This window comes from Grampus griseus (genome assembly GCF_964374135.1).
Source record: "Grampus griseus genome assembly, chromosome: 1".
In the NCBI taxonomy this organism is placed as follows: Eukaryota; Metazoa; Chordata; class Mammalia; order Artiodactyla; family Delphinidae; genus Grampus; species Grampus griseus.
The window spans coordinates 38,228,426-38,239,394 of NC_139017.1; the positions used below are offsets into that span (position 1 = coordinate 38,228,426).

The 10,969-nt window shown below is 34.9% G+C and overlaps 1 protein-coding gene across 1 annotated transcript; it reads right to left on the minus strand.

Moving 5' to 3' along the window:
• Positions 1 to 1,250: 1,250 nt before the first annotated feature.
• On the minus strand, positions 1,251 to 7,102 carry PDC (phosducin; the record flags this gene model as incomplete). Its single annotated transcript, XM_082679660.1, has 3 exons — positions 1,251 to 1,775; positions 4,557 to 4,708; positions 7,042 to 7,102. The coding sequence occupies 3 exons, from the start codon at positions 7,100 to 7,102 to the stop codon at positions 1,251 to 1,253; spliced, it is 738 nt and encodes a 245-aa protein (XP_082535786.1).
• Between the last annotated feature and the right edge of the window lie 3,867 nt (positions 7,103 to 10,969).

The following is a 10,969-nucleotide window of genomic DNA, read 5'->3' on the forward strand; positions in this document are numbered from 1 at the left end:
TCAATGAAATATGGGCAAGGTGAAGTGTTTGGCATGGGGTCAAAATGTTTTAAGGAAAAAAGAGAAGCCATAAAATAGTCGTTTAGGAGAGTGGAGACTAGAATTTGCGACATATATCTGGTTTCAACATTGGTTCACCAGAGGAAAATGTGCAAACCTGTTTTAAGCACACTTGTCTCTGAGAGCCCACACTTGGTTACTTATCAAGCACCATGTCTTCAAAGATAGGCTATATCACTTTGGCTCTCACTCACTGTCATTTTCCACTCTGATTCAGACACCTAGAATTTTCTTTTATCTTGCTCTTCAGCTCATTCATGCGTTTAAAAACATTTTTTCAAATTATATTTTATTTTGCATTTCTATGTGTTTTGTGTAGGAGGAGAGTTTTCCAAATGTTTTCAAGGGATATGGAAGTAGAACTTCTACTTCTCTGAATTTGTTTCATCATTTATGAAATGGGAGTAATATCTACTTGCAGAATTGTAGTTAACTATTAGAAATGATATGTATAAAATATTGGCCCATAAAAGACAATCAATAAATAATAGTTGTAATTATTATTACCACTAAATATTATTTTGTCTAAAGAATAAAAAGACCTTGCTTCTACCCTGCTTTTTTTCCTAGATGAAGTTAGCTTCTGAAACTCTGAAACTGTATTTTTAAACAAATACTTTTTAAACAATTTTAATGTGCCACAGTGTTTCTAAGTTTCTTATGTATTAGTTTGGTTGGAATATAAGATATCTTACTGAATGATAAATTTTTGTATTTTGAGTTATATAATGTTTTAAGGCCTTGATAATGTAATATTTGGGAAAGAATAGACTTTAAATAGGAAATGTATTTTCTTATGAGACTTTATTCTTATTACACAAGAAAAAAATTATATTAAAAATATAATTTGAAAAACACAGTAGTAACAATGAGGATAAAACGTGGAGTAAAAAAGCCAACATATAACTTGAAAGGGATTTTTGAAAACTGTCACAATATTACCCATATCCTCTTTGTCTACCAAAATATTACTGAAGACTACAATGTATTGAAGTTAAAGCATTATATCAATTTGAGTAACTAATACTAAGAAATGCTAATCATATAATTTTAGTGTCAGTCTGGGTTTTTTTTTTCCCAAATTAGAACAGCCATTACTACACTTGGTGTTCTCTAAAGGAATATAAATACTACCAAAATCAATGTTCAATGCTTAAAGGAGAAATATGAGACACTGACATAGTGAATCTTTATTCCATATCTTCTTCCATGTTGCTCTGGTCTAGGACATGCATTTCTGTTTCAGGTAATAACCCATATTCATTCAGGAAAGATTCCACATCCCCAGTAAAAAATTCTTCGGCAAACTGTTCAGCAACACTAATGAAATTGCTTATGAGTTCCCCACCTTTGTAGACGAGCAGTGTGGGGAGTACATCTGAGGAAAAGCGGTCCCCAGCACCTGTATTAGAAGCTTTTATTTTACAAAACTTGACTGTAGGGTATTCGGCTGCAAGGCATATTAAGCTACTGTTTAGAGCATCACAGCCCTTAATACCATCTTCATAAATGTGAACAATGATTGTGATTGTTTTCTGCTCCTTTTCAATGGTTTCCAGGAATTGCTCCCCAGATTCCAGCTCATAGACAAACCCATATCTAGGCCCGAAACTCAGCTTCTGGTGCATATCCTGCATACACTGCCTACGGTATTTACGAAGGCAATTTTCATCTTCTTTTTCTCTGTGGATTAGCTCATATTCTTGAACGCTCATCTGGAAATAGATGAAAGAAATGATAGAGATCATTCAGTCAGAAATTTATATTCCTTATAATACCGAACCCATTCTCAACTTAAAGAGTTTGCATTGGCTGTCCCCCCTACCTCCTGAGATGGCCTTCTCCTTCACCTCATTTGTTCAAATATCACCTTCTTTGATTATTCTACCTAAAAGTGTCCCTGCCCCATGTTCTTTATGCTGGTTTATTTTTCTTCGTAGCAATAAACATTACTTGATATTATAGTATATGTTTCATTGTTTAATATTAGTTTTTCTAACTTTTATGCTGTATGGGGGCAGAATTTAGTGTCTGGCACATAATAGGGGTTCAGTAATTATTTCATGACTAAATACATGCATAAGTATTGCTAAATATAGTTGAGCTATGAGATGGTCATGAAATGTGCCACTTTGGGTGAAAAAAATCCAGCAAGGTCTACTCTAGAGTGACTTTCATAAAAGTGTATACACATGCTCATACATGCACAAGTGCCTGTACATGCACTTAAATGTGTTTCCAACAAATGCCTTTGGACATTATTGTCTCCTCCACAAAAGTTGTGAAAAAGATTTTTTCTTATCACTTACTAATTTTTTTGGAATATGTAGGATGGAATTTAAGAAAGACAACTTTTACTACTATTTGGAGTTCACCAGATTAGCCAAAAGACCAGCAGCATCACCATTACCTGAGAAGTTCTGGGAAATGCAAATTTGGGGATGCCACCCCAGATCTACTGAATCAGACTCTGTGTGAGCCTGAGTGAGACATGTTTAAACAAGCCCTCTAGGTGATTCATATGCACTGGTTTAGGCTAAAATGAGAAAAGACCTAACTTCTATCTTCCAAGACAGCTATTTTTCACTGAAGCTGGAATATAAAATTACCTGCAGAGCCTTTCTTAATAGCGATGTCATTATTAACTTAGTCAATAGAATGTTAAACACCCTTTCCCTTCACATACACACACACACACAAGATATAAAGGAGTGATGATGGGACATAGTGTGACTAAGAGATGTGGAGCAGCCCAGAATCAGGGAAGTTGGACGACTCCCAAATTTATGGAAAATCTACTATGTCTTAGACAATTTACATAGATTATTTTTCTTAATCTTCACAATAAACATATCAGGTAGTTTTTTTACAGAAGATACTGAGATTAAGTGGAAGTATTTGGTGCTTTCATTATTTCCTTTTCTTGTTTCTTCCTCCTATATTTGTTTTTCTAATGGCCTCATTCTTATTATTGTTTTCTGCTTTAAAATTATCATTCCAACTTAATTTGTTTTAATCCTAAACATTGTTAAATGTTTTATATAATTTTTAAGTTGCTACCATAGTTCTGCTAATTTAACAGGCTGAACCACAAAATACTGATTTACATATGCATTTGAGCATTCTTATGAGAACTTGTTCCATTCACATCTTCAGGCAAATAGATATTTAGGCATTCAGATACATTTCTAAAGCTTAACCTTAATACAATATTTTTAATCATTATAATGTCTCACATTTGTATAGCATTTTACATGTTTCAAAATACGTTCTCATTTATTTTCTCTTTAAAACAAGTGAAGGAGGTATTGTTATAGTTCCTCAGATAGGAAAATTTAATTGTCTCATCCACATCACATAGTGACTCAGTGAAGGAACCAAAATCTGAAAACGAGATCTTTTTTTTTTTTCCACTTCCCTCACAAACATTATATTGCATTAATTTTTTTTTTTTTGGCTGCGCCAGGTTTTAGTTGCAGCATGAGGACTTCTTAGTTGCAGCATCCATGGGGGATCTAGTTCCCTGAACCCAGGCCCCCTGCATTGGGAGCACAGTCTTACCCACTGGACCACTAGGGAAGTCCCTGAAAATGAGATCTTAGATTTGAAGATTTTTTACAAGGGCCAGAAGCCTAGAACCAAGAATGTTTCTGATGCAGAGACTGTCTGTTGAGAATCAATATACAACAATCAATATACAACAACTCATATATACTGGTTTGGAGATAAATAAACCACTAAACTGATTTTTCCCCACAATGAAAATCACCTTATGGTTTCTTTTAGTATTTCTTTAGTATTGCTGTTGTTTTTATATAAATAATATGTGCTAATTATAAAGATTCAAAACTGAACTAAAAGCTAAAGGAAGGAAGTAATAAATACTGAAATTTTACCACTCTGATACTCTAAGATAATCTCCATCAAGATTTTATACATCATCTTTTCATATTTCACTTTTTTATGTATGTATGACATACACATTATATAATAAGAAATAAGTGAGAATTTTAAAAAATGCTGCTCTTAAAAAAATTATGGATATATTTTTTTCATAGTGTGGCTTATTCTGCTTACCTTCTTCCTCCTCATCAGGAAGGAGGTTGAGAACTGTCAACCAATCCCACCCTTCCAATTAACCAATATTGTCAATTTGGTGAGTGTCTTTCCATACTTTTCTACATACATGCTCATATAATCATAAACATAATCATAAGCATAAACACATATACAGTGTTTGTTTTCCATTGCTCTAGAGAATGGGATCACATAACTTAAAATTCTCTGTATCTTACTTTCTCATGTTGTGGAACTACCTCTAAGTCAACTCATGTATTTATAACTCATTTTTTTAACAGTTGCCATGTATTTCTTAGTATGGGATGACTTTATAGGCATAGGCGTTTACTGCATTTCCTTTTTTTTTTGCTAATACAAACAATACTATAATAAAAACACCCTGTAGATTATTTATTTTTGATTTCTTCTTATCTTACCTTTCTGCTGAATCTTTCTTTTGAGTCTTTGTCATCTCCACTCTGAGGAGAAGACATTTGTCTGAGAATCTCCTTCTTACTAGGTGGGAGTGAATTATTATCTTCACTCTCCAATTTAAACTTTCTCCAATCACTTATTACTCCTTTGGGTCCTGGAATAAAATTTAAAACAAATTGTTTTCCTTTTTACTTTCCAAGGACTATTTACACAATTGATATTGCCATGGGAATAGACTTGCTGTCTTCTGTATCAGAAAAATTATCTTATTTGGGCTAGAAATTTCTGACTGCCTTGCTCATAGAAATGTTCTCCCACATTAATCTTGTTAAGTGGGTTTTGACTACGAATCTTTCTATAACATCTGTGTTAATGAAAATACAAATTATGCACTTTGAGCTATTGGAAAAAATTGTGGGTAAAGATATTTAAAAATTAGAGTATAGAGTGGAAACTAGAATTTTAGAAAAATAGTACTGTCATTAAATAAGAAAGAAACTTCAGCAATAAACTAAAATTGGAAGCACACTATTTTTTTTTTGTTTTCGGTACACGGGCCTCTCACTGTTGTGGCCTCTCCCGTTGCGGAGCACAGGGTCCGCACATGCAGGCTCAGCAGCCATGGCTCACGGGCCTAGCCGCTCCGTGGCATGTGGGATCTTCCTGGACCGGGGCACAAACCCGCGTCCCCTGCATCGGCAGGTGGACTCTCAACCACTGCGCCACCAGGGAAGACCTGGAAGCACACTATTAACAAAGGAAACTAGAATTTGGGGGGAAACAGATTGAAATGTTATCAAGATCCAGAGAACAATAATGACAATGGCACTTAAAAGACAACCAGTAAGAGGGAGGCCTGACTTCAATTAAAACTAAAATGGCTTTAAGAAACTTATTATATAACCATTCAATTCTTTCTAAGATCCTAAGAATCTTTTTACAAATATAGAAAAGATGGAATTTGCAGATTTAAGAATATTAATTAAATCAAGGATGATCTAACTGAAGTTCTGATGTTCAGTTGCCCTGATAAATAATAACAGTGTTTGGAAGAAGGTCTAAATTCTTGAAAATATGGAGTTTTAAATATCCTTCACTAAAACTTAACCATATCCATACTTTAATATTGTATTACGTATGTAGATGTATTCTCTCTCCCATATATTTCCTAATAATTTTTATTTATATAATAATAATATACAATTTTAATATAAATTTATTTATATTATATTCAGACAATCGATTTTTTTTACTTACTTGCATAGTCTTCATTTTCCAGATGTGTCTTCTGCATATACAAAATATGCATGTGTATAGCATGCGTTTATGTGTGAAGAAAAGAGAATCCCTTTTTTTCCTCTTTTTTTACAAATGATAGTATATTATGCACACTTCTGTTCACTTTTCTTTTTTTACTTCATAATATATCTTAGAGATTTTTTTCACATATATACATAAACATCCTTTTTTAAAAATGGAGGCATGGTATTCTACTATGTAGATATTAATTTACTTAGTTTCTTATTGATGTAAATGGTTGCTCCACATTTTTTCTCTGACATTATTCTGAGTGAAGAACCCTACACATACATTTTTTTTCCTCTCTGTTCAGGTCCACATATAGGTAATGGTAGTAAAATTGCTTGGTCAAAAAGCATATATATTTCTAATTTTAATATTGCTAAACTACCTTTAAAGAGGTTGTACCAATTTACACTGCTACCAGTAATGTATGAGTATGCCTCTTTCCAAAGTGTGATATTAAACTTTTTTACTTTTACAAACCGTGTGAAAAAAACGTATTTCACTATATAGTTCTAACTTTGTAAGTGCCTATAAATTTTTTTTCTAAATAGTCTATTCTATATTTTGCCCATTTCTCCATTTGGTTGTTGGTTTTATTCTTATTGATTTGTAGAAATTTTAGTATATATTAGGAAATTCACCCTTTGTCAGTTAGTTGCAAATGTTTTTCCTCAATTTGTTAAATTTTTTTTGGATTTTGCTCCTGATGACTTTTACCAGACAGCAGACATTTGCTTCCCCCCTTTCCTTCCTCCCTCCCTCCCTCCCTCCCTCTCTCCCTCCCTCCCTCCCTCCCTCCCTCCCTCCCTTCTTTCCTTCCTTCCTTCCTTCCTTCCTTTCCTCATTTCTATAGCTGAATTTATCAATCTTCCTTTATGGTTTCTTGGTTTTGTGTCATACTTAGAAGGTATTCTAAATACTGCCACTATGAAATTAGTTTCCATGCATTTTTGTTTAGTACTCATATGAATTCATTCAAACTCAAATTGACATCTAATTAAAACTGTTCTAAAAGTATTTGATTTCACATTAATTTATCCAGTCAAATATTTTTTAGATGATTCCACAACCCATTCAAAGGTATTACTTAAATTTCACACTGAATAGTGGCAATAAGAACATTAGAGATCTCCAGATCTAATTTTAATTTTATAATTATTTTTTTCTTTTAACTTTGCTTACCTGTGTGTGTGGCCTGTCCTTCAGAGTCTTCCTCCAAACTTTGCCCTTTGGCTCCTTCCATTTTAGAGATTCAGATTTGATATAATCTATAGGATAAACAAAGAAATAATGACGGCAGATGAATTCTAGGAGAAATATATGTATATATTCTGCTGCCAGGTTCCATGTAAGTTAAGGGTTATCACTAAGTGATGCAGTGTTTAGTTTTCTATCTACCTTGTAAAAGCACATTAATTTAATATTTGTGTCCTTAAAGATATTTGGACCTAAGAATTTTACATAATTTATAGTTTGTCTTTTTTTACTTAAAAAGCCTTCAGCTTGGGTCCATGTACTTAGTAAACATTACTTATTTTCTTTTTTATTACTGTTTGTTACCAAATTTCATAAAATTATATTCTAATCATTTTATATAATAATAATGTTTTAATTAGTAATAATTATATACTTACTATGAACACTTGTATGTGCCAGGCATTGTACCAATCATTTTATTGTATCAAAAGTCACTTAATTCTCACACAACCATATATAGCAGGGACAATTGTTAATGCCATTTTACAAGTGAGGAAGCTGAAGGACAGGGAGTTTAAGTTCTACTTGCCTAAGATCACATAGTAAGTGGTGGAGCAAGGATTTGAATCTACATTTGATTTTAGAGCTGTCTTAAAGCATTACACTCTTAATGGAAGTTAAAATACTGTATCATTTTTTCTCAGTGTGATTTGACAAATCCAGCTTCTGAACTGGCATTAAAGAACTATGATCTAAGGAATAGTGTGATTCGAAGCCTAACACTGTAACTTCTCTCCATACCATAAAGCACGTTTTGGTGACGTTACCCACCAAGCAAATGAAAACAGCCAGTAACTATGCCTATAGAATTTTGAGAAGCTAAAATTTGTCACAAAATCTACCAAAAGCACATGGAGTTTTATTCTTAGGAAACTCCGTTATGTCTTCATGTAGAACCTATTTATTCCTAGTTCACATTCAAATCCAACTTATTTGCCTATTTATTTTCCATTATCTGGAAAACTCTATTATACATACTGACACATTCCCCAAGAAGGTCCATATAGTTGTGACTTTCTTGAAATTTTCAAGTCAAGGAGGGTTTACTGACAGGGGATATGCTATCTTTTTACTCTTTCTCCTTCTACCCTTTCCCCTTTGCCTCTTTCTTTCAAAGTCAGTTATTTTTAGATTAATTAATTAATTTATTTATTTTTGGCTGCATTGGGTCTTCATTGCTGCTCATGGGCTCTCCCTAGTTCTGGCAAGCGGGGGCTACTCTTCGCTGCGTTGCTCGGGCTTCTCATTGCAGTGGCTTCTCTTGTTGCGGAGCATGGGCTCTAGGTGCGCAGGTGTCAGTAGTTGTGTCACACAGGCTCAGTAGTTGTGTCACACAGGCTTAGTTGCTCCATGGCATGTGGGATCTTCCCGGACCAGGGCTCGAACCCCTGTCCCCTGCACTGGCAGGTGGATTCTTAACCACTGCACCACCAGGGAAGTCCTCAAAGTCAGTTTTAAGCAATGATATCACCCAGCTTATGCTTTGATCCCATCTTAGTTTTTTGTTGATAAACACTGAGCTTGGTCTGTTTGGTGATTTCCCGAGGCACAGAATGGTAAAACAGAACTCTTTGTCTTGATTCCTTTTTGGCTCGGACTTCTGCCCAACATTTGGACTGGTATCTTAATTTTATTGTTTCCCTCGTTACAGTTCCTACCCAGAATCAGAGGAGGTCAAAGGTCTTTGCCAATTTGATTTGCCAATTTGAACAAGAAAAGACCTTTAAGAGAAGGCTGTCAAGGGAATGCCAGTCCATTCCACAGTATTTATGTAGCTATAAATGTAATAGAGAATTTTAAATCTGAATGGATTTAGTAGTGAAAAAGAATAAAAGATAATGAAAATAAGAGAAAATGGAAATAAATAAATGTTGTTGGACAAAAGAGGCTACTTAATTACTTAATGCAATTATTTAAAAATAATTTTTGCATCTAAGAAAAATGAGTATTATAAGTTTGCTTCAAAAGACCACTGCAGGGCTTCCCTGGTGGCGCAGTGATTGAGAGTCCACCTGCCGATGCAGGGGACACGGGTTCGTGCCCCGGTCCTGGAGGATCCCACATGCCGCGGAGCGGCTGGGCCCGTGAGCCATAGCCGCTGAGCCTGCGCGTACGGAGCCTGTGCTCCACAACGGGAGGGGCCACAACGGTGAGAGGCCCGCGTACCGCAAAAAAAAAAAAAAAGACCACTGCAGAACAAAGTAATGGAAACTATTTCATAACTTCAATAGCTATTTAGTCCCCGGAAAAGTAGAGACTCAAGACAGTCTCTTTTATTTTGCAAAAGTAGATTGATAATTTGGGGTAGCTACTATTCACAATAAATATATATAAGTTTAAGAAATCCTAAAAATAATTTTATTTCAAATGGTGAAGAGACAGAAGCATAGATTATTTCTTGACCTGTTTCTTGCCAACCTAGTTGGCAATCTAGTGGAGAAAAAAAGAAATTTCACTTTTCAAAAAGACTTTCACCAATTTCAAGGAATTCCTTTACTGAAGAGATAATCCAGTTACATGGGGGAAAACCTGTTTCATTGATTGGATTAGCATATGTTAGGAATAGACTATGGGCCAGGCATTCCCCTGGGCTCTGAATTACATGAAGAACAAAACTCTTCTAGTATGGCATTCACAAATACTAAGACTGAAGTCAGCTGGGTTACCTATGTAGTAAAAGACAGAGTCTGTTCCTTACCTAATGCCTCCATTTGAGTTAGAGTACAAAGATTGGTGAAATTTACTACTAAGGGAACCAGTCAACGGAGACAGAAATTTGAAGAAAAATATTGAAATATGAGGCATATTTGCTTTCACTGCTTGAAGACACTGTAGAGGAAGACACAAGTCTAGTGTAATTAGCTATTGATATATTTGACCTGCCCACCTGTTAATATCCCCCGTCATTAACTTACTATGAGGCTTTCTGATTATCTCAAATAATTTATCTTCTTCAAAATTTGCTTTAATATCCTAAAATTAATCCAGTTAGTATTTGGAAGGTGCTCAGATGCTTACACATAGTAAGTGTATATAAGTCTGTAAAATAAAACTTTTACATTTCTATCTTTTATGTTTCTATATATAATGTAACAGTCATTTTAAAAATATGATCAATATTTGGTATTATTAGTGGCTAATAAATTCCATGTCTGCTTTAGGTTAAAGGATTTAAAGTAACAATAGGATTATTACAAGACTTTGGGTTATTGTAAACACATGCTGTGTGATTGGAAATTAGTGATAAAGTAGGGCAAGAAGACAAAAAAATCTGCCACCTTCCCCAAGATTTACTGTGGTTCAAGAGTTACTGTATTTTCCATATGATATATTATAAAAATCTGTGATGTTGTTCCTTTTTGATTTTAGACAGTTATAATACTGTTTCAATTAATAAAATCTGTGTTAAGTAAAAATTGTGTTTGCATGACCTTTGACAGAATGTCACTCACTCAAATGGGTACTACCAAACTCTTTTTTTTTTTTTTTTTTTGCGGTACGCGGGCCTCTCACTGTTGTGGCCTCTCCCGTTGCGGAGCACAGGCTCCGGACGCGCAGGATCAGCGCCCATGGCTCATGGGCCCAGCCGCTCCGCGGCATGTGGGATCTTCCCAGACCGGGGCACGAACCCGCGTCCCCTGCATCGACAGGCAGACTCCCAACCACTGCGCCACCAGGGAAGCCCTTTTTTTAATATATATATATCTTTATTGCAGTATATATAATTGCTTTACAATGTTGTGTTAGTTTCTTCTGTACAACAAAGTGAATCAGCTATATGTATACATATATCCCCATACCCCTCCCTCTTGCATCTCCCTCCCACCCTCCCTATCCCACCCCTCTAGGTCAT